This window comes from Schistocerca americana, chromosome 3 (genome assembly GCF_021461395.2).
Source record: "Schistocerca americana isolate TAMUIC-IGC-003095 chromosome 3, iqSchAmer2.1, whole genome shotgun sequence".
Taxonomy (NCBI): Eukaryota; Metazoa; Arthropoda; class Insecta; order Orthoptera; family Acrididae; genus Schistocerca; species Schistocerca americana.
In genome coordinates, this window is record NC_060121.1 from 298,569,831 (window position 1) to 298,594,537 (window position 24,707).

The 24,707-nt window shown below is 44.3% G+C and overlaps 1 protein-coding gene across 1 annotated transcript in view; it reads left to right on the forward strand.

Moving 5' to 3' along the window:
• The window catches only part of LOC124606040 (rap guanine nucleotide exchange factor 4-like), a 217,717-nt gene that overhangs the window by 151,863 nt on the left and 41,147 nt on the right, over positions 1-24,707 (forward strand). Inside the window, exon 2 of the mRNA XM_047138003.1 lies at positions 6,479-6,530. Coding sequence (XP_046993959.1) covers positions 6,479-6,530 — 52 coding nt within the window. The remainder of the gene's footprint in view (positions 1-6,478; positions 6,531-24,707) is intronic.

A 24,707-nucleotide genomic window follows, 5' to 3' on the forward strand; every position in this document is an offset into this window, starting at 1 on the left:
AACACACGTTGTCGCTCATGGGAATATCCCAACAGCTGACAACGAACTCCAAACGATACAATGTGAACAGTCGTGACTTGCTGATAGGTTAAGTCAAAACTCAACTTTCATGTCCAGGATCGGTGAGCCACGAACCTCGTAGCAATGGGAACAGAGCCGCACACTCCGACACCACATAGAGGCCGCCAGCGGGCCCGGCCAAACCACGCGCCACAGAGATTTCCTGACTGCTTAACGCCAACTGACCTACTGCCCAGGCTCGGAAACGGTGAGAGGACCAAGTATTCGTTGGCTGATGAGACGACCAACCGAACAACCAACCAACGGTCGTCCGGCTCCAATCTCCCTCCGTTTTGGACAGCTCATGTGTGTCGCCAGCGGTCGGCGAGCACTGGCTGTCGGCGCCTCACCTGCGCTCCGTCCCCGACTGCACTGCTGGTCCATCCCCAACTCGCTGCCAGACACACGACGACCCGAAAAATACTATCGGTCGCTCCACATATGGTAAGACAGTGCACTTCTCGATACGCGCTGCTGCTGCCGCTCACGGACAAGTAAGACGGGAAGTTAGTGACGCCAGTAAATGGAATAAGAAAACGAGGTGGCAGTACCGTAACAGAAGTTGACAACGAAAAAATGGCATGAACACGAGCCGTGCACGGCTCAACATATACTATTTAAGGTTGCTTCTTGCGAAATTTCATGATTGCATGTCAATGGGATGTATCTACATGTTTTGGTGGCTGAGTTAGTGAATATAAAAATGTGTGTCATAAATGGCCATATCTTTTGATTGTGTTGACTTACAAGCTTATGTTTATTACACCGCCAAGGGACCATAGGCCTTAGTATGTGGTAGGAGTCTAAGGAATTTCAACGTGATACGTGTAATCATTCCTGAAGAAAAGAGTTTTTAACAGTCGCTCAGACAGACAGATGGATAGCAGAGTTATCCTACGTCGGTTCCTTTTGCACTGATTGAGGTACGGAACCCTAAAAACCAAGTACAGAGATTCGTAAAAAGCCATTTGCTAGAAACAAAGATTTTAGTTACAAAATAGATTTGTATGTGTTGTGTACTACTTCGTACACAACGATAAGGAGATGTAGGTTACAGAGTGGTCCAGCAGCTGTCGTCATAGGGAAGCTGGAAATGGGCAGAGATGATTAGTGGACACGTAAATACAGTAAACAGAAATTTTACTTAACTTCGCTGATGCCCGTCCTGTTTAGCGCCCTCAGCCATAAATCACCATAATTTACTAAACTTGTAGCTTTCTCCAATCATCGCAAAGAAACTTTACAAAAGGAAAAACAGCAATAAAGTGCAGCTATTACAAGAAGAAAACTAAAGAATGTCATGCAATGTGAGGCTCCCACTACTAATGCATGAGCGGAATGTCAAAGGCTGACTAAGCTGAAGACTGTCGAAGACTGCGAGTGCGACCGAAACTGGGGCTTGTAGCCGCCGCCAGCTGTCCTGTATTGCGGTGGCACAGGGCGCTCATATTCCAAGCCTCTGGAGGTGTGTCACAGCGGGCGTGCATCATTGAATTTACCGGGTCCTCGCGCAACCGCTGCCGGTGCCCGTCGGAAACGTGCGTTTTCGTTGCCAACTGTGAGACGTCGGTAAGGGTGGTATCGATCAACAACAGCATAATGTCTGTGTGAATGTAATTGTGGTTATGTCAAGTGGGGGAGGGGGGAGGGAGGAGAGAGAGAGAGAGAGAGAGAGAGAGAGAGAGAGAGAGAACTGCGGTAAGATCCATCTGCTTTACAACTTGTATGACTGAGTGGTCATTTTTCGCAGCAGCTGTTACAAGTGTTATTTCGCTTTTTCAGTCCTAAGCCTTCGCCAAATGAAAAGTTTTTACTAGACGTGTTTCATCCTTTGTTGGTAAAGAATCTGCACCGGTGATTGGTATCTACTGCTTGTTGTCACATGTTAAGATAACTAGTTTTCTTTCGTGATCTTCAGAGATTAAAGATGAAATCTTAATAGAACTTTCTCTACTCTCTTATTTCCGGCTTTTAGATGCCCACATTTTCTTGATTACATTTGGTTCCATTGCGCTTCATCTTAAATTTGTTATACTTTGTATTACACGCAACTTCCCTGTCCACCAGTCAAATTTCTCTGTGATTACGTGAACATTAGCTTTAAGCTATTTACGAAAACCGTGCGAATACTTCCGAATGCTAGTACAGTGTGCTATCCAAGTCTACTGAAGCGCTGACGTACATAATGTTTGTTGATATTTTGTTGCATTTTATGCGAATCACATTTTTACAATTTGTGTAACACTGGTACATCAATAGATTGGTATAATAGCCAAAAGCGGTAATATGTGCACTGCCTAACACGATCATCCCGGAATAATACATTTATAGATTCATTATTCGGTTGGCCTTCGGTTGAATGCCGGTCTTAAAGTGTCAAGCAGTGATGTCATGCTGTGTGACGTCATAAAGACGCTGACTGGAAAAAGAGCTGGGGATTGACAATAGCCGGCCGCGGTGGTCTAGCGGTTCTAGGCGCGCAGTCCGGAACCGCGCGACTGCTACGGTCGCAGGTTCGAATCCTGCCTCGGGCATGGATGTGTGTGATGTCCTTAGGTTAGTTGGGTTTAAGTAGTTCTAAGTTCTAGGGGACTGATGACCTCAGATGTTCAGTCCCATAGTGCTCAGAGCCCCCCCCCCCCCCTTTTTGATTGACAATATTTATTTTTCTTCGACATTAGTGGTGGTTGCAGACAGTTCTGTAGAGTTGCCCGGGATCTAGTCTAGGTTGAAATCTGTTTGATCGCAGTTGACGAAAACAAGGAACGTCATGTCATATAATACTAATTATAGTGCGCATTTCTCCATTAATGGATTTTGATGAATAGTGCTATATGTCCGCAATTTGATAACGTCATGGTCAAGTGGGAGGAATGGTATCGCTACTTTCAGTATTTCCATGAAATGGATTCCAGATATCTACTTCGCACATCCCATAGACTCCTCTCTGCTGAGTTCTTCGAATAATACCTCAGTAATGCAAAACTGATACGCAAATTCAAACTTCCTGGCTGAAGAAAACTGTATGCCGGACCGGGACTGGAATCATGGTTATTGCTTGTCACAGCCAGTGCTCTTACCGACTGAGCTATCCAGGCGCTACTAACGGCCATCCGTACAGCTTCAAATCGGCCAGCTGCTCTCCCCCAGTTTCCAAATATCACAAAAGCTCCCCCTTCCCCCTGCATGCCTCTAAGGACAGGTCGTGAGTCGTTCCAATGTTCGCAAATCCTGATGTATTCGTTTACAATTCCGTACAGGGTACATTGCCTTACTTTCTAACGGATTAACAGCAGTCTGATTACTAGATGTAGAAATACTGAATCTGCCGATACCACCAATCTATTCTGACCATGACTTCATCGAAATGGCGGATATACAGGGTTGCCACAAAGTCTGGAAAGCATGTAAAGGTGTTGCAGGGAAGGCTGTGCTGAGAAATAACTGTTAAGAAATGAATTCGATACTTTGTGTCGTTTCGGAGTCAATTAACATTGACGTTAACCAAACAGACCGTTGCACGCAAATTCTAGTGGCTTGCCACATATAATTAACGTCAGTTATACTCGTAGCGTAAATAATAGCGCACGAGACTGCTCAGCCTTTGGCTCGGGTTCGATCCTTACTACTGGCCCATCTGCAATTTTTGTATCACTCTCTTCTTCAGTTTTAGTAAATCAAACGAAGGCACGTTTGGCGACACCGTCTCTGGCGGTCCGCTTGAATTTCCACTACCAGCGGCTGAGGGGATAACTTCAATGCTAATTAACTCGGAAACAGCACAATGCACATAATTTTTTCAACAATTATTTCTCAGCACAACCTACCCTGCAATATCGTTACAAGCTTTACGGGTTGTTTCTGACCACCCTGTATACCACCACTCGCCAAATCCAATAACTCGCCATAATAAGTATTATAGCTATTCCCATCATATGACATTCGTTGATTCCGCCAACTCACAAGCCTTGTAACCTACGTTGGCCTCGGGCTCCGTCACAGAAATATGTAAACAACAAGCTACATTCCAAAATGTAATACAGAAGAAAATAAATATTGCCTATGTCGTCTTCTATCTCTCCATGCGGCCATATGACGTCAAACGCCACATCATCATTGCGTCACAGGTTGAAGACGACGTTCGATATCGGTAGGTTTAACCCATACATTTCAACTTGAACTTTAATTTTCCCCGATGTTTGCAATTGTTCGAAAACTGCACCATCGCCTGGGTGCAGAATGTCAGTATGAAACGTGGTTTCAATTGAAGCTACAAGTTTATCGTAACCAGATACGATTTATTTTATTTCCATTAAACATTTCAGAACTATAAACCCCTATAATGAGGTAGATTTATGTGAATTACTGATTCACGTACTGATGTGCGTACGACGTTGGGGTAGGCTAGGGCACTGCGTCCAGTGGTTATAGTCTCCTTTTCCTGCCGTATTTAGCCGGCCGCTGGGGAAGAGCGGTTCTAGGCGCTTCAGTCCGGAACCGCGCTGCTACGGTTGCAGGTTCGAATCCGGCCTCGGGCATGGATGTGTGTGATGCCCTTAGATTAATTAGGTTTAATTAGTTCTAAGTCTAGGGGACTGATGACCTCAGATGTTAAGTCCCATAGTGCTCTGAACCATTTGAACCTGCCGTATTTGCATACCATACACTCTGAATAAACCACTTGAGTGTGTGCAACATGCATATGACCCAAATACGACAGATAAAGGAGCCTTTATACACTGGAGAGCCAAAGAAACTGCTACACCTGCCTAATATTATGTAGAGCCCCCGCAAGCACGCAGAAGTGCCGCAACACAACATGGAATGGACTCGACTAATGTCTGAAGTAATGCTGGAGGAAACTGACACTATGAATCCTGCAGGGCTGTCCGTAAATCCATAAGAGTACTAGGGGATGGCGATCTCTTCTGAACAGCACGTTGCAAGGTATCCCGATGAGATCAATAGTGTTCATGTCTGGGGAGTTTGGTGGGCAGCGGAAGTGTTTAAACTCAGAAGAGTGTTCCTGGAGCCACTCTGTAGCAATTCTGGACGTGTAGGGTGTCTCATTTTCCTGCCGGTATTGTCAAAGTCCGTCGGAAAGCACAACGGACGTGAATGGTTCAAATGGCTCTAAGTGCTATGGGACTTAACATCTGACGTCATCAATCCCATAGGCTCAGAGCTACTTAAACTTAAGTAACCTAAGGACATCACACACATACATGCGCGAGGCAGGATTCGAACCTGCGACCGTAGCAGCAGCGCGGCTCCGGACTGAAGCGCCTAGAACCGTTTGGCCAGGACGTGAATGGATACAGTGATCAGACAGGATGCTTACCTACATGTCACCCATCAGAGTCGTATCTAGACATATCAGGGGTCCCATATCACTCCAATTGCTCACGCCCCACACCATTACAGAGCCTCCACCAGCTTGAACGGTCCCCTGCTGACATGCAGGGTCCATGGATTCATGGAGTTGTCTACATACCCGTACACGCCCATCCGCTCGATACAATTTGAAACGAGACTCGTCCGACCAGGCAATATGTTTCCAGTCATCAACAGTCCAATGTCGGTGTTGACGGTTCCAGGCGAGGCGTAAAGCTTAGCGTCGTGCAGTAATCAAGGGTATACGAGTGGTCCTTCGGCTCCGATGATGTTTCGTTGAATGGTTCGCACACTGACACTTGATGGCCCGGCATTGAAATCTGCAGCAATCTGCGGAAGGGTTGCACTTCTGTAACTTCGAACGATTTTCTACAGGCCGGCCGGGTTGGCCGAGCGATTCTAGGCGCTACAGTCTGGAACCTCGCGGCCGCTACGGTCGCAGGTTCGAATCCTGCCTCGGGCATGGATGTGTGTGATGTCCTTAGATTGGTTAGGTTTAAGTAGTTCCAAGTTCTATCGGACTGATGACCTCAGAAGTTAAGTCCCATAGTGCTCAGAGCCATTTGAACCATTTTTTGATCTTCTTCAGTCGTCGTTGGTCCCTTTCTTATAGACCCTTTCTTGGCAGCTGCAATGTCGGAGATCTGATGTTTTGCCGGATTCCTGATATTCATGATACACTCGTGAAATGGTCGTATGAAAAAATCCCCACTTCATCGTTTCCTCGGAGATGCCGTGTCCCATCGCTCGTGCGCCTCCTATAACAACAAGCTGAAACTCACTTAAACCTTGATAACCTGGCATTGTAGCAGCAGTAACCGATCTAACAACTGCGCCAGACACTTGTTGTCTTACATAGGCGTTGCCGACCGCAGCGCCGTATTCTGCCTGTTTACGTATCTCTGTATTTTAATACGCATGCCTACACCAGTTTCTTTGACGCTTCATATTACGTAACTATATTGTCAAAATAATTCATCGTTACGTAAACTAATTCGAATGTTTTTTGTTCTGTCTGTTGCAGAAGAACAAGGATTTGATGGGAGATCTTGTAAACAGCAATAAATTAAAGAATGGTAAGTACTAGACAACATATACTTTATTTTGTAGAAATATAAAGATTCGAACATTCTGTACATAGGGAAGAAAGACAGAGAAAGAAGCAGTTATATCTTTTCAGTCGACAGCCGTTGTTCTGTATTTGTGAAAGTAGTCCGTTCCACCCCGCTTGTGTTCTGCTTACTAAGAGCAGTAATTATCAAAGTACATACAGTATGTAAACATGACGAGAGTCAGTAGAAGAGCAGTAACAAGAGTTGGTCGGTCAGAACAGCACAGTGACTTCAGACGCGGAATTTTCTCTGGGTTTCGCCTGAGTAACAAAACAATCACGACCATTTCAGCCCTTCTAACGCTGCCCAAGTCGACTTTATGGCACATGATTGTGAAGTGGAAATCCAAAGGAGCCACTACAGCTGAACCAAGACTAGGCATGCCTCATTTACTGACGGACAGGTACTGTCCAGCATTGTGGAAGGCGGTTGTAAAAAATTGCATCAATTTAGAGGAAGAAATCACTCTTGAGATCCAAAACGCTACTAGCAGTGCAGACGGCACAGTGACTGTGAACAAGGAGTTAAAAATAATGAGCTCCAAGGGTCGACCTGCTCCCCCTCGTCAACCGCACATTTCTGTGCTCAGTGCTAACCGATGCTTGAGGTGTTGTAAAGAGCTTCGCCACTGGACAGTGGATGACTGGAAACAAGTCATCCTGAGTGATGGATCACGCTATACCCTGTGGCAGTCCGATGGAAGCGTTTCGGTTTGGCGAGTGCCAAATGCTATCATACGTAGTGCCAACAGTAAAGTGCGCTTAATAAAAAGCTAAATGCGGAAGACTATAACTCACTTCACAGCATTGCGTACTGCGCACAGTAGAGGAGCAGCTTGAAGACGATGACTGTATCAGCATGACAGGGCACCCTGTTACGAAGCAGTATCTACGAGGCAGTGGTTTGTAGACCATAACATCCAATAAAGCGACTGGCCTGTCCAGGGTCCCGACTTGAGCCCAATGGAACACCTTTGGGGTGAGTGAGAACGTCGACTTTGCTCCAGATCTTTTCTGGTTTCGGCTCTTGAGGAAGAACGGGCTGCCCTTCCTCCATAGACATTCAGACACCTCATTGAAAGTGAAGTGTCCCCAGCAGAGTTAAAACCCTCATAAAGTCGAAGGATTGACGCATCCCACATTAATGTCCACCAATAGGTGGACCAAGTAGTTTAAGCAGCATCTGTTGTGGACTGGCAAGACAGCCAATCCACAATGACGGGTAGCCGAAAGGGCACGTGTTAAGCTCACGCAGGATGGCGTGAGGTCTGTAACAGGTAAAGTAATTATACTAGCAAGAAAAGTACGTAGCTGCTGGAATACTTAACTTTAATCCATAATTGGTGAACATCGGTCTGACGGTACATGCATCACAAGATAAATAGCAATTGATAATGGCGCCTTGCTAGGTCGTAGCAAATGACGTAGCTGAAGGCTATGCTAACTATCGTCTCGGCAAATGAGAGCGTAATTTGTCAGTGAACCATCGCTAGCAAAGTCGGCTGTACAACTGGACATCACACACATCCGTGCCCGAAGCAGGATTCGAACCTGCGGCCGTACCGGTCGAGCGTTTCCAGACTAAAGCGCCTAGAACCACCCCGGCCACACCGCCCGGCTTGAACGAGAGATGTGTACCGGCGAAAAGACGTGCAACTGTTGGCATCCGACCGCCGAGATGATGATGATGATGATGATGATGATGATGATTGGTTTGTGGGGCGCTCAACTGCGCGGTTATCAGCGCCAGTACAAATTCCCAACCTTTGCTCATCCCAATCTCGCCAATTTAATGAATGATGATGAAATGATGAAGACAACACAAACATCGTCATCTGGAGGCAGGGGAAAATGTCTGGCCGCGCCGGGATTCGAACACGGGACCCCGTGCTCGGGGAGCGAGAACGCGACCGCGAGACTGAGAACTGCGAATTGACCGCCCAGATTAATAAAGGGGCTACCTACAGTGATCAGAGAACGTTGCTGCGTATGGGCCTCTGCAGTAGGCTCCTACTTCACGCACTCGGGCTGACTGTTATTCATCGGCGACGAAGACTGGAATTTGCACGCCAATAACGCTACTGGGTGTCCACTGAGTGTCGACAGATGGCCTTCTCAGACGAATCAAGCCTTGACGTGTTCGGCGTGAAACGTCTAAAAGCAAACATCGCGCAGTAACCGTCGGAAGGGTCCAGGCCGCAGAAGGGAGCATTATGGTCTGGGGAACATTTTCGTAGCATTCCCCAGGTGATCTCGTTGTTCTGGAAGACACAATGGATCAACACAAATAATCATCTATCCTTGGGGGGGACCATGCCCACCCCAGCATACAGTTTTTTTTCCTGGGCACGATGGCATCGACCAGCAGGACACTGCAATCTGTCCCATATCTCGCAGTGTATGTGCGTTATTCCAAGACGCCAGGATGAATTTATCGCACTCCCCTGGCCACCAAACACCTCTAATTTAAACCCAATCGAAACTCTGTGGGGCCACCTCAATCGGACTGTTCACAGCATGGATCCTCAACCGCGAATCCACAGCACTACATGTGGCATGGCTCCACATCCTGTTATGTACCTTCCACACCTACTGGCACACTTCCTGCTCGTCTCGCAGCGGTCCGCTCTGCGTAAGGTGGTTATTCAGGCTCTGGACAGCTGGCCAGTGTATCTACAGTTGAGAAATATCCATCAAAACTCTGTTTCAATTCGTTGGATGCGAGGTCCGTCAGTTATGCAAAACACCTTTTTTCTCAGTGCCCAAACATGCTTCGGCACCACTGTCCCATCATCAGTGGGTTTTCGTTTTTATTTATTCTGCAATGTGAACATTTTTGTTAAATGATTATAAAAGTATGTGCATTTTTAGTTCAAACAACAGATCGTTTCTTTTTGTAAACACCTTTACATTTGGTGTGCATGAATTTTCTGGATCAGTTGTGTGTTAATCACTACATCGTTTGGTTGTAGATGACAAGCTACCTGTAGTAATTAACAAACAACTGATCCAGAAAATTCGTGCACACCAAATGTAAAGGTGTTTACAAAAAGAAACGATCTGTTGTTTGAACTAAAAATGCACATAATTTTATAATCATTTAACAAAAATGTTCACATTGCAGAATAAATAAAAACGAAAATCCACTGATGATGGGACAGTGGTGCCGAAGAATGTTTGGGTAATGAGAAAAACGGTGTTTTGCATAACTGGCGGACCTCACATCCAATGATTGTAACTGCAAACACGGCCAATACAACGAGCTGCAAATCAAAATTATGGATATCTGTTTCAATTGCTTTATCTGTTAAAGCTGTAATTTTGTCTGAGGCGGTAGGGAGATTTTCATCCTTACCTTGTAGACTAGTCTTAGGCTTGTTGTATTTCGAATAAATCATGAAGGACACACGCCACGAACGAAACAAAGAAACAGAAGAAGGAAAAGTGTACCATCTCTCACGATCCCCGCTCCAAGACCCTGTTAGCACGTAGACTGATAGAGAGCACCACTGTGCAGCAGCAGAAGAGAGACGTTTAGTACCATAATTGGAACTGACCGATGAAATAATCTTAGAAAAAACACCTTAGGCTGTCAAATGGTTCAAATGGCTCTAAGCGCTATGGGACTTAACATCTTAGGTCATCAGTCCCCTAGAACTTAGAACTTCTTAAACCTAACTAACCTAAGGACATCACATACATCAATGCCCGAAGCAGGATTCGAACATGCGACCGTAGCAGCAGCGCGGTTCCGGACTGAAGCGCCTAGAACCACTCGGCCACAGCAGCCGGCCTAGGCTGTCATATTCTATGATGTAAGATGACGTTTATTGCACCATGAATACTGTACTTCTAAGGATGTTGCACAGTAAATTGTGTTAAGAAATAACTGTTGAGAATAAAATTCGATATATTGCACCATTTCCGAGTTAATTAGCATTGAAGTGAGCTTATCAGGCCGTTGCGCGGTAAATTAATGTGGCCCGCCAGATACAATTAGTTGTTCTCATAGAGTAGATGATAACGCACGAGATTGCTCAGCCTTTGGCTCGGGTTCTATTCTTACTACCGTCCCACGTCCAATTTTTGTATCGCTCTCTTGTCTGGTTTTCGTAAACCAAATGAAGAACACGTTTGACGACACCGTCTCCGGCAGGCCGCTTGAATATGCCCGCGCTGTGTCCCGATTGGATAATATCAAAGCCAATTAACTCGGAAACGGCCCAACGTATTGAATTTTTTTATGAGCAGTTATGTCTCGTCACAACGTTCCCTGCAGTGCCCTTACAAGCATTTCAGACCATTTCTGACCATCCTGGACATAGGTCATTACCGGCAAGTATCGACCTGTAGCCATTTTCGAATGTATTTGTGTCAGTGATGTCTGTGTGATATTTAAGACCTGTTTAGTGCTATATGGGATGGGGCACTTGTTCCCACGTCACTCACCTGTTGAATGTTACATGCACAAAATACTTGATTTCATCATACTGGTCATTAACTTAATACGTGATCTATGTTAACATTGTAGAACATAATTATGTTTTTATTATTATCGCAAGTTTATGATTCGCTTTACATACTGAATTTACAAGTCATGCGACTCTCTTGATCCCACTACTTGAAATCTCGAATTGTTTGGGAAACTTTGTGCTATAGCCTCGAATATCTCCACTGTAGCAGAAGTAGTAGCAGCAGCTTTATTCATCCATAGATCTCTTTTTACAAGGATATAGGACAAGTCGAAGTATTTACAAGTTTAGACAATTTAAAATAAGCTAATTCGTATACACATGTACCGGGTGATCAAAAAGTCAGTATAAATTTGAAAACTCAATAAACCACGGAATAATGTAGATAGAGAGGTAAAAATTGACACAAATGCTTGGAATGACATGGGGTTTTATTAGAACCAAAAAAAAACAGAGTATCGCTAGACGTGTGAAAGATCTCTTGCGCGCGTCGTTTGCTGATGATCGTGTGCTCAGCCGCCACTTTCGTCATCCTTGGCCTCCCAGGTCCCCAGATCTCAGTCCGTGCGATTATTGGCTTTGGGGTTACCTGAAGTCGCAAGTGTATCGTGATCGACCGACATCTCTAGGGATACTGAAAGACAATATCCGACGCCAATGCCTCACCATAACTCCGGACATGCTTTACAGTGCTGTTCACAACATTATTCCTCGACTACAGCTACTGTTGAGGAATGATGGTGGACGTATTGAGCATTTCCTGTAAAGAACATCATTTTTGCTTTGCCTTACTTTGTTATGCTAATTATTGCTATTCTGATCAGATGAAGCGCAATCTGTCGGACATTTTTTGAACGTTTGTATTTTTTTGGTTCTAATAAAACCGCATGTCATTCGAAGCATGTGTGTCAATTTGTACCTCTCTATCTACATTATTGCGTCATTTATTCAGTTTCTAAATTTATACTGACTTTTTGATGACCCGGTATTTAGAGACTTCTAGTTAGAGACAATCATTAGATTTACTCCCGGTATGCTATACTTTTTTTACAGTTAACTTATTAAATAATGTAATGCCACGCTGTTCACCCCCCCCCCCCCCTCCCCCATGAACCATGGACCTTGCCGTTGGTGGGGAGGCTTGCGTACCTCAGCGATACAGATGGCCGTACCGTAGGTGCAACCACAACGGAGGGGTATCTGTTGAGAGGCCAGACAAACGTGTGGTTCCTGAAGAGGGGCAGCAGCCTTTTCAGTAGTTGCAGGGGCAACAGTCTGGATGATTGACTGATCTGGCCTTGTAACATTAACCAAAACGGCTTTGCTGTGCTGGTACTGCGAACAGCTGAAAGCAAGGGGAAACTACAGCCGTAATTTTTCCCGAGGACATGCAGCTTTACTGTATGATTAAATGATGATGGCGTCCTCTTCGGTAAAATATTCCGGAGGTAAAATAGTCCCCCATTCGGATCTCCGGGCGGGGACTACTCAAGAGGACGTCGTTATCAGGAGAAAGAAAACTGGCGTTCTACGGATCGGAGCGTGGAATGTCAGATCCCTTAATCGGGCAGCTAGGTTAGAAAATTTAAAAAGGGAAATGGATAGGTTAAAGTTAGATATAGTGGGAATTAGTGAAGTTCGGTGGCAGGAGGAACAAGACTTTTGGTCAGGTGATTACAGGGTTATAAATACAAAATCAAATAGGGGTAATGCAGGAGTAGGTTTAATAATGAATAAAAAAATAGGAGTGCGGGTAAGCTACTACAAACAGCATAGTGAACGCATTATTGTGGCCAAGATAGACACAAAGCCCATGCCTACTACAGCAGTACAAGTTTATATGCCAACTAGCACTGCAGATGATGAAGAAATTGATGAAATGTATGACGAGATAAAAGAAGTTATTCAGGTAGTGAAGGGAGACGAAAATTTAATAGTCATGGGTGACTGGAATTCGAGTGTAGGAATAGGGAGAGAAGGAAACATAGTAGGTGAATATGGATTGGGGGGAAGAGATGAAAGAGGATCCGCCTTGTAGAATTTTGCACAGAGCATAACTTAATCATAGCTAACACTTGGTTCAAGAATCATAAAAGAAGGTTGTATACCTGGAAGAATCCTGGAGATACTAAAAGGTATCAGATAGATTATATAATGGTAAGACAGAGATTTAGGAACCAGGTTTTAAATTGTAAGACATTTCCTGGGGCAGATGTGGATTCTGACCACAATCTATTGGTTATGAACTGCAGATTGAAACTGAAGAAACTGCAAAAATCTGGGAATTTAAGGAGGTGGGATCTGGATAAACTGAAAGAACCAGAGGTTGTAGAGAGTATGAGGGAGAGCATAAGGGAACAATTGACAGGAATGAGGGAAAGAAATACAGTAGAAGAAGAATGGGTAGCTCTGAGGGATGAAGTAGTGAAAGCAGCAGACGATCAAGTAGGTAAAAAGACGAGGGTTAATAGAAATCCTTGGGTAACAGAAGAAATACTGAATTTAGTTGATGAAAGGAGAAAATATAAAAATGCAGTAAATGAAGCAGGCAAAAAGGAATACAAACGTCTCAAAAATGAGATCGACAGGAAGTGCAAAATGGCTAAGCATGGATGGCTAGAGGACAAATGTAAGGATGTAGAGGCTTGTCTCACTAGGGGTAACATAGATACTGCCTACAGGAAAATTAAAGAGACCTTTGGAGAGAAGAGAACCACTTGTATGAATATCAAGAGCTCAGAAGGCAACCCAGTTATAAGCAAAGAAGGGAAGGCAGAAAGGTGGAAGGGGTATATAGAGGGTTTATACAAGGGCGATGTACTTGAGGACAATATTCTGGAAATGGAAGAGGATGTAGATGAAGACGAAATGGGAGATAAGATACTGCGTGAAGAATTTGACAGAGCACTGAAAGACCTGAGTCGAAACAAGGCCCCGGGAATAGACAACATTCCATTAGAACTACTGATGGCCTTGGGAGAGCCAGTCATGACAAAACTCTACCATCTGGTGAGCAAGATGTATGAAACAGGCGAAATACCATCAGACTTCAAGAAGAATATAATAATTCCAATCCCAAAGAAAGCAGGTGTTGACAAATGTGAAAATTACCGAACTATCAGTTTAATAAGTCACAGCTGCAAAATACTAATGCGAATTCTTTACAGACGAATGGAAGAACTGGTAGAAGCGGACCTCGGGGAAGATCAGTTTGGATTCCGTAGAAATGTTGGAACACGTGAGGCAATACTAACCTTACGACTTATCTTAGAAGAAAGATTAAGAAAAGGCAAACCTACGTTTCTAGCATTTGTAGACGTAGAGAAAGCTTTTGACAATGTTAACTGGAATACTCTCTTTCAAATTCTGAAGGTGGCAGGGGTAAAATACAGGAACGAAAGGCTATTTACAATTTGTACAGAAACCAGATGGCAGTTATAATAGTCGAGTGGCATGAAAGGGAAGCAGTGGTTGGGAAAGGAGTGAGACAGGGTTGTAGCCTGTCCCCGATGTTATTCAATCTGTATATTGAGCAAGCAGTAAAGGAAACAAAAGAAAAATTTGGAGTAGGTATTAAAATTCATGGAGAAGAAGTAAAAACTTTGAGGTTCGCCGATGACATTGTAATTCTATCAGAGACAGCAAAGGACTTGGAAGAGCAGTTGAACGGAATGGACAGTGTCTTGAAAGGAGGATATAAGATGAACATCAACAAAAGCAAAACGAGGATAATGGAATGTAGTCGAATTAAGTCGGGTGATGCTGAGGGAATTAGATTAGGAAATGAGACACTTAAGGCAATAAAGGAGTTTTGCTATTTGGGGAGCAAAATAACTGATGATGGTCGACGTAGAGAGGATATAAAATGTAGACTGGCAATGGCAAGGAAATCGTTTCTGAAGAAGAGAAATTTGTTAACATCGAGTATCGATTTAAGTGTCAGGAAGTCGTTTCTGAAAATATTTGTATGGAGTGTAGCCATGTATGGAAGTGAAACATGGACGATAACTAGTTTGGACAAGAAGAGAATAGAAGCTTTCGAAATGTGATGCTACAGAAGAATGCTGAAGATAAGGTGGGTAGATCACGTAACTAATGAGGAGGTATTGAATAGGATTGGGGAGAAGAGAAGTTTGTGGCACAACTTGACTAGAAGAAGGGATCGGTTGGTAGGACATGTTTTGAGGCATCAAGGGATCACAAATTTAGCATTGGAGGGCAGCCTGGAGGGTAAAAATCGTAGAGGGAGACCAAGAGATGAATACACTAAGCAGATTCAGAAGTATGTAGGTTGCAGTAGGTACTGGGAGATGAAGAAGCTTGCGCAGGATAGAGTAGCATGGAGAGCTGCATCAAACCCAGTCTCAGGACTGAAGACCACAACAACAACAACACTGTTCACTCATATCTCATCATCAGTCTCTGCACACCCTATACACACATTGTTTCATAACGCTTCACTCACTATAGACACACACACACACACACACACACACACACACACTGTTGATCTCTGGGCCATTTTCTGTACCGCAACTTCCCATTTGCTACCCTGAGAAACTGGGTCAGCATCCCTCCATAATGAGTGAGATGTTGGGCTCAGAAAGTGGAGGAAGTGTTAGTATTGTGCTATGCATAGCTGAGGGGTAAGTATTTCTAGAAAGGAAAAAAGAAGGAAGGAAACATAAAGTGAAGGTGTTATATGGAATGATGGATGTTTTATAATCATTATTATTATTATTTATTTGTATAACATTTTCTTTTATCAAACCACTACTCTGTCTCTTCTAAGTAATTCTTAAGTGTATAAAATGTATTACATAACAGGTACTTTTTAGCTGCCTTTTTATATAAGTGTATTTTTCCAATTTGTCTCTTTTGGTAATTTATTGTACAGTTTTATTCCTTGGTAGAAAATGCTGTTTTGAGTTTTATGTTTATTTTTTCTTGGTAAGTGTAAGTTGAGTCTATCTCTTGTTGCATGGTCATGGACAGAGCTGTTTGTGCAGTAATTACTAATGTTATTTTTGATGTGTACAATTGACTGGTAGCCGGTCGGTGTGGCCGAGCGGTTCTAGGCGCTAGATTCTTGAACCGCTACGGTCGCAGGTTCGAATCCTGCCTCGGGCATGGATGCGTGTGATGTTAGGTTTAAGTAGTTGTAAGTTCTAGGGGACTGATGACCACAGAATTCCCACAGTGCTCAGAGCCATTTGAACCATTTGAACTAACTGGTAAATGTATTCACGTGGAGCAGTTTAAATCCCCAATGTTTTGAACAGATCTTTACAATGAGCTCGACTAGTATTTGCCTACTTGCCTACTCAGTTCGCTGTTCGTCTCTTCACTGAGCGTGGGCTTCAGGGGGTTCCCCCTCCCCCGTCTCGGGTAATTGCGGAAGAGGTAGTGGCAATGCCAGCAGACAGGGCTGCGCCGTCCTCGGCTGTTTGTTTACTGCGAACCCAGCTGCGGGTACCACGCCTCACGTGACGAGGCCGGCGGGGCAGCCCTTGACCCGCTGCCGCCGTGGCGCTAAGTTTAGCGGCGCGCCAGTTGCCTGTGAGTGCTCTGGCTACCTGTGTCTACTACCTGTCCGCCTGCCATGGACGCCGTCAGCCTCCTACACGCCTGCCGTACCATCCTCACCCGACTGCTACATTCAGGTACAGGTTTACCATCGCTGCGACGCCTCACGGCCTACCTTGTGTCTACGTCGCCGTTGAAACTTGTGGTCCAATGATTGCGAGGAAGGAGCACATACAATTAAACTGCGAAGTGAATGACAACAAGAGTGCGGCCTTTTTATACGTTTCAGTCGCATGGCGAGCCACTGTGTGAATCGCACATTGAAAAAAAACTATGATCCCTCTTGAAAATGTCCTTCTTAGATGGGGATGAAACGCCGGGTTTTAAGGTGAAATGCATTCGACCAAGGCATAATAGCCCGGAACATTTTATTAATTGTGACATTTCCAGCCGTGAAAGTTTACATTTTACAATTTTTATATGTTTGTATATACCGTGAACACCCAACCTCCCTCTCCCCTCCCCCATGCAACGTGGCCGCTCCTCAACAGTCCATCATTAATTCAGGTATAGTATGTAATAGTTCGTAGACAGGCGAGTATTTTGTTATGGGTGTAACTCACGCAGCTGTTTCATCTTCTGATATTTTCAACGGTGATAACATTCAAGTGAAACGAAGTGCATTTCAACTACAGACCAAACTACGACTACAGTAATAAAAAGCCTGTGCATTTGTACAGTGAAATTTATCCGGGAAGAACTTTCGTCTCTCTTACGTGATGTTTTGGTGACAACTGGAAACAGTCAGTATTTATGTTCCCCAGTTCGTTCAAGCATTTTCTTTTATAATGATCGTGAAGTTGTTTAAAGTTTACGCGCTGTGTAACTTTCACTTCATTTCCTTAGTTGCACTGAGCAGAACATGTTTCTTGGGTTCTTACTACTACCGAGAAATAACTGTTTGCTATTCATCAGTAGTAGTCTCCTCTTAACAGCGAGTTACGTTTACATGCATGTATTTAAATCGCCATTTTCTGTGCAAACTCCCACATTTGGCTATGTATGCGGCATCTACCGTAATTACATCTTATCTACAATATTATTTCCCTCAAACTCCTGTTACAATTTCTTGTGTTTGGCATCTTTTCCTGACATGACAAGTTGTATATTACGTTTAGCGATCGATAACTAGTTTCATGAGTCTTCTCGATGCTATCTGTTGTGCCGCGGTGATAAACTGTTTGGACACGAAGCACATTTTTGTTGTTTACCAGATATCAGTAAGAAATTCGACGAAGACGGCGATCTCACAATCGATTTACGTCTCAAAAACTAATATACAAGTTCTCGCACGTAAAAGGACAGCAATAAGGAGAATGGGTAAACTGAACCTACCGATACCGGAAATTGGCTTTTTCGCGTGACGTACCGATGGTGTTGCGAGTGAAGTGACACGTGGTAAACAGAGAAAGAACAGAACACTAACAGTATTTATTTTCCTTCTATATTGTTTTTTGGTGTAGGTTGTGGTCACTGGCTAATCCGCAGCGTTTCCCGAAGTCTAAGTTAAACTGAAAGACGGTAGTTTGGTTGTGAGCTGGCTAAACCGCTAATGTAGGGTCAAGAGGCATGTTCGATACAAATCGTCGGCTTTTGCCAGTGACGTAATGTTAATGAGTGCTTTCATGTTACCCTTTGTTAAAAAAAAATTAAAAAAAACGGGCTGTGGTGACAGACTGATCTGTACCGTAGACCGTCTGAAAAAAATTGCCAGTAATGTCACGTCATAGTCGCAAATTATTTTGCGGCGTTTGTCGCATGTTTCCTCTGTTACTGATCGAAACCTACGACTCGCATCGAATATTCCTCTATACCTCGAATGTGTACGTGGTTTCTTAGTTGTGGTGACATACTGATCTGAGGTATGATCTGGATGTAAAAAAGAAATGAACACGTTACACTACTGATTCTCACTCTGGCTGGCTGGATGGGCCATTTCGCAGGTCCTGTGGATGAAGATAAGGGTATAATGACAATGATCACGTGCGTTAGAGCTGAATTTGCATCGTACTAACAGCAGTGAAATCCAACTTCCATTTGTATTTTCTGAAGGTTAAACATGTAATATGAACACTCGTTATATCATGATTCTTTTCCTACAGTTACAGGGTTCAGTTGCGAAAGCATCCACTTTTTTTTTTTTTAATTTTTCGGTATTTTCTTTCGATAAAGAGTATTGAGAACTATTTTCTGTCTTGGGGACTACACTTTTCCGTAAATCTTGTTTCAATGATGTAATGTTAAGATTGTCAACCTAACGTAGGAGCTATTTGCTAAATAACGTATATGATGGACCGCAAGTGAAGGGAAATCTAAGTTATAAAAAAAGTAAGACATGTTAACGAATGAAGACTATTTCTCGATTTATTTCTTACCACGTTTCCTTGAGATCACGTGTTTCATCGTGGGGGTTAATGCATATGTTGGCAGTTTCATCGCACAGTAAATTCTTATGAATATTTCTCTCATCTCCAGCGTATTCAATTTCTAACTTGAGAAAACTTCCTACAGCAGTCCAGCCTGAAACTAAGTGAATGAGAGACAGATGATTAATATTTCTTTATTAATCTTTTTCCTATTCAACAAAAGTCTAAAGGGTGATTAGTTGTTCAGTGTAGAACGGGGCAGAGATGGTTCACTAAAACAATATTTAATTATATGTGGTGCAGTAATGTCTTTCTGAAACGCAAAACGAAATCTGAATGGAAAGGCAACTAGAGAAGAGTATCGTTGTGTATTTGAATTATTTCCCGTTTTCGGTGCCGTCTGATATCTGTAGCTTATTTTCGCATTCAGGGAGGTAATTAACCCATGGCATCTCGAACGAAAAGAGAAGACTCACTTGAACTTCGTAAGGAGCATCTCCCATCAATGGATCTTGAAATACAGGTGTGGAGGATATTAGAAAGAACAACGAACGTGATAGAGAGAACATTGTTCTCTATAATTCTCTATTACTTCCATACTAAAGCTGCAATCTAGAAGCGCATCCTGCGGGAAAGTGAATTCTTTCTCATATTTAACCTGGCAGTATATACTACTATTAGCATGACTGAAGTACCATGAACATGCAGAGGGCTGGAAGTGCACGCTCCTACAAAACTGTATGAAATTACACATTTAGCTTAAATAATTAGTCAGTCGTTGTACACCTCCATGCCTTCAGTCTTCATAAAATGTCATTTATCGCAAGTTCTCTGAAATCCTACCGGTTGAAATCAACATCGATAATGGCTACGAAGTCTTTCGCGACGGAGTCCTTGCATAAAAAGTTCTCGGTATACTTGCCGCGTCAAATTTGGATAAAATCCCAAGCTTTCGATGACTTCCTCCATCATCTTAGTCAGGGGTAAAACTGATGATGACGGAGGTAGTCATCGAAAGCTTGGGATTTTCTTCAAATTTGACGCGGCAAGTAAACCGAGAACTTTTTATGCAACATCGATAATGTCGTATTCAACAGAAAACCTTGTGGTTTGCTTCCTTATCTTGTTCCCAAATACTTTTTAAATGTATACAATATACAATTTTGTCTTCGTAGTGTCACACTGAGAGAAGATTGTAAGACGCTCCTGCTGTGGCTGAAAACTGTGATTGCAACACGGAAAAGACCGACTTATCAGTCGTTTTGGACAGAAGCATTACAGTAAATGAAAGTCAAACTGTGCAAGTTTTGTAAAAGGTGCTTACGGGAGAATTGTGAATCATTTAGTTCTCGCGCAGCACGAAATATATTACAAAATATGATTGAAAATTTTGCAGATGACCAAACCGCTCGTTAGATAAGTTACTGTGGAGCACTTAGATAATGTATAACAGAAAGGAAACAGAGCAAACAATCACAGTTTCGTGGAATAAACTATGTATTTATCAATCGATACCTTGGGATCTAAGCCCGCATAAAGACTGTGGCGTACATTTGTTCATGAAGAGCACGTAAAACCGGTAATTGACACTGATAAGGAAGATACGACTGTGCGTCAGCGTCTGAAGATGAACTAAATAAATCTCTCCTTCGAAAAAATTTTGGTGACTTGCTTGCTTGCAGTGCTTACCATTTCAGCATTCATTTGCTAAAACAGTGTTGTTAAGATAGCCTATATTAAATAGCATTAGTAGAGAAAACCGGACAGTTTTTTTAAACAAGGAATTTTGCTGCATTTGCCTTGCAGTTTGTTGGGAACGAAAAGTTGCGCTTAAATCAGGATTATCAGTGTACAACTCTAAGCCTGTTTGAAGGCATGAGCTCGCATAGCGCCAAGAAACTCGACGAGGAACTAGCGCATGTGTGTCTAAGAGCCGTATAACTGGTGCGTATTAGCACAGGCGTCGTTAAAACAATGACCTCCAAACGGTTACTGGTTGCTTGTAGCACGCAGATACGTACAGTTGGAACGGCCGCTGTCCACAGTCCAATTGTGCAGCCGGCTGCGGTGCCAGATGTCGCTCGACAGAGTGTTTTCACTGTCCGCTGTCCTCGGCAACGATTGCTTAACGGAGTTTCATGCACAATTCAGTGTAATCACTATGAGGTGCGTTCACTAAGTTCGTGGTTTTGGTCGTCAATATTGTGAATATTTAAATGAGCGCACATGCCGGAAAACCCGAGCGAAATATTCTTCAGTTATTTATTTATTTTTAAAACAGAGGATTTGCGCTTTTGTCGCGTGATGGCACGGCTTTGGCGTGAACAAACGGGGTGGTAGTGGGGGGTGGGGCTATAGCGTTGAGTAATTGAGGACGCCCACCAAATTGACGCGACACACAGCGTTACTATAGCGTCGTCAGAAATGGAGTATGCATGCGACATAATGACAGTTAAAGTGATAGTCGCTGGCTGTATTTCTTTTAATGGGTAGCAAGCCACATTATTCCGATACAATCTTTCACTTCGTCCTTTTTTCTTATATGTCAGTTTGGTTCAAGATATTGAAACAATGTTTTCGATGAGTAGTATTTCCCAAAAACATGGAGGGCGGCGAATATATTTCATTATGGTCAATACTTGCAACCGTCACCGAGATCCTGAATGAACGATGCTATTTTTATATGGTGCCATGCTCTCATTTTCAGTAACGCCTAAGAAAGCATTTTGAAAAGATGAGTGTAGTGCTACGATGCTTACGTTTACAGTGAGTATAGCTTCGTTATTTGTAGGTCTGTGGATTATACACTCCTGGAAATGGAAAAAAGAACACATTGACACTGGTGTGTCAGACCCACCATACTTGCTCCGGACACTGCGAGAGGGCTGTACAAGCAATGATCACACGCACGGCACAGCGGACACACCAGGAACCGCGGTGTTGGCCGTCGAATGGCGCTAGCTGCGCAGCATTTGTGCACCGCCGCCGTCAGTGTCAGCCAGTTTGCCGTGGCATACGGAGCTCCATCGCAGTCTTTAACACTGGTAGCATGCCGCGACAGCGTGGACGTGAACCGTATGTGCAGTTGACGGACTTTGAGCGAGGGCGTATATTGGGCATGCGGGAGGCCGGGTGGACGTACCGCCGAATTGCTCAACACGTGGGGCGTGAGGTCTCCACAGTACATCGATGTTGTCGCCAGTGGTCGGCGGAAGGTGCACGTGCCCGTCGACCTGGGACCGGACCGCAGCGACGCACGGATGCACGCCAAGACCGTAGGATCCTACGCAGTGCCGTAGGGGACCGCACCGCCACTTCCCAACAAATTAGGGACACTGTTGCTCCTGGGGTATCGGCGAGGACCATTCGCAACCATCTCCTTGAAGCTGGGCTACGGTCCCGCACACCGTTAGGCCGTCTTCCGCTCACGCCCCAACATCGTGCAGCCCGCCTCCAGTGGTGTCGCGACAGGCGTGAATGGAGGGACGAATGGAGACGTGTCGTCTTCAGTGATGAGAGTCGCTTCTGCGTTGGTGCCAATGATGGTCGTATGCGTGTTTGGCGCCGTGCAGGTGAGCGCCACAATCAGGACTGCATACGACCGAGGCACACAGGACCAACACCCGGCATCATGGTGTGGGGAGCGATCTCCTACACTGGCCGTACACCACTGGTGATTGTCGAGGGGACACTGAATAGTGCACGGTACATCCAAACCGTCATCGAACCCATCGTTCTACCATTCCTAGACCGGCAAGGGAACTTGCTGTTCCAACAGGACAATGCACGTCCGCATGTATCCCGTGCCACCCAACGTGCTCTAGAAGGTGTAAGTCAACTACCCTGGCCAGCAAGATCTCCGGATCTGTCCCCCATTGAGCATGTTTGGGACTGGATGAAGCGTCGTCTCACGCGGTCTGCACGTCCAGCACGAACGCTGGTCCAACTGAGGCGCCAGGTGGAAATGGCATGGCAAGCCGTTCCACAGGACTACATCCAGCATCTCTACGATCGTCTCCATGGGAGAATAGCAGCCTGCATTGCTGCGAAAGGTGGATATACACTGTACTAGTGCCGACATTGTGCATGCTCTGTTGCCTGTGTCTGTGCGCCTGTGGTTCTGTCAGTGTGATCATGTGATGTATCTGACTCCAGGAATGTGTCAATAAAGTTTCCCCTTCCTGGGACAATGAATTCACGGTGTTCTTATTTCAATTTCCAGGAGTGTATTTGCGACAGCTGTCTATAATGTCGAATGTATCAGTACGTTTACAAATATTAGACATTCCCTCAACACTAATGTGGGTGCAAGCTGGCCATTCACATAACTAGAGATTTTAAAAATGTAATACAATTAAAAAAAGCCATACGTGACCCGACTAAACACAGACGTTACCTATTCCAAACTTGTTCTATGGAGTAAGAGTTGTCAGTTAGAAATGATTCACATTTATTTTTAAAATTGCTTTCATTGTCTGCAACCACCGTTAAAGCACAAGGGAGGTGACGAAATATTTTTGTGACCCTCGATGTATCTGCCATTCTATAGCGGTGTGTGCGCTCCTTTTAAACTTCCTGATCTGTTTAAATCTTGTCTCTCATAGAGTGTCAGACCCAGTACCCCCAAGGGAATATTCTAACTGAGCTGTCCAGGCAAGGCTGACGATTTGCCTTCGCAGCTTTGAGCCTGCCAGTATCTTTCAAATATTTTTCTCTCTTCCAAGAATGCCAGTCGCGCAATGTATAATGGGAAGCAACTATGAAGTTTAAGTTTGGAAAGTAGGTGGAATTCTGCTGTGAGAGTAGACAGAGAGAGAGAGAGAGAGAGAGAGAGAGAGAGAGAGAGAGAGAGAGAGAGGGGGGGGGGGGGGGGGGGGAGCGGGGCGGCTCAGCATAGCGATGTTCTGCTGCTCTTCCAATACGTTCCGTGAAACCGTACAGGAGGTATATATTGGGTTAACTAAGAAATAAACCTATCCATGCTGCTATGTATCACTGTTAACGCACAATCAACGCTGGACAACAGAACCGGACAGCACGGAATGCAAGCTAAAGACGAAGAGTGCAGTGGACGTAATCCTGAGGTAACAAATGTGGTGGGATATCGCCTGATATCGTGTCGGACCTCGCTATTTCCGGAGTAGTGCAGCAACTCAACGTTCCATGGACTCAGCAAGTCGTTGGAGAAATACTGCAGAAATTGAGCAAAGCTGCGTCGTAATTGCGAAAGTCTTACCGGGGCAAGATTTTGTGTACGACGTGCACTCTTGATTGTGTCCTATAAATGTTCGATGGGATTCACGTTGGGTGATCCGGGTAGCCAAATCATTCGCACTAATTGTCCAGAATGTTCATCAAACCAATAGCGAACAACTGTGGCCCGTTGACATCGTTGTTCGAGAGCATGAAGTCCATGAGTGGCTGCAAATGGTCTCCAAAGGGCCGAACACAAAGATTTCCCGTCAATGATCTATCCAGCTGGACCACCAGTTGCACAGTGTCTTGTTGACAACACTCGTCCATAGCTTCGTGGGGCTGTGCGATACTCATCTCACGAGGCCACGGTTTTCCAGTCGTCTAGGCCCCAGCCGATATGGTCACAAGTAGAACTGTCGATATTTTTAAAAATATCTGGTATCCGATATATCCACACTTAAAAAATGTTTCACTATCAGCCCTCGGTGTATCGCAAAAAGTGTATTTATATCGATATAAGGT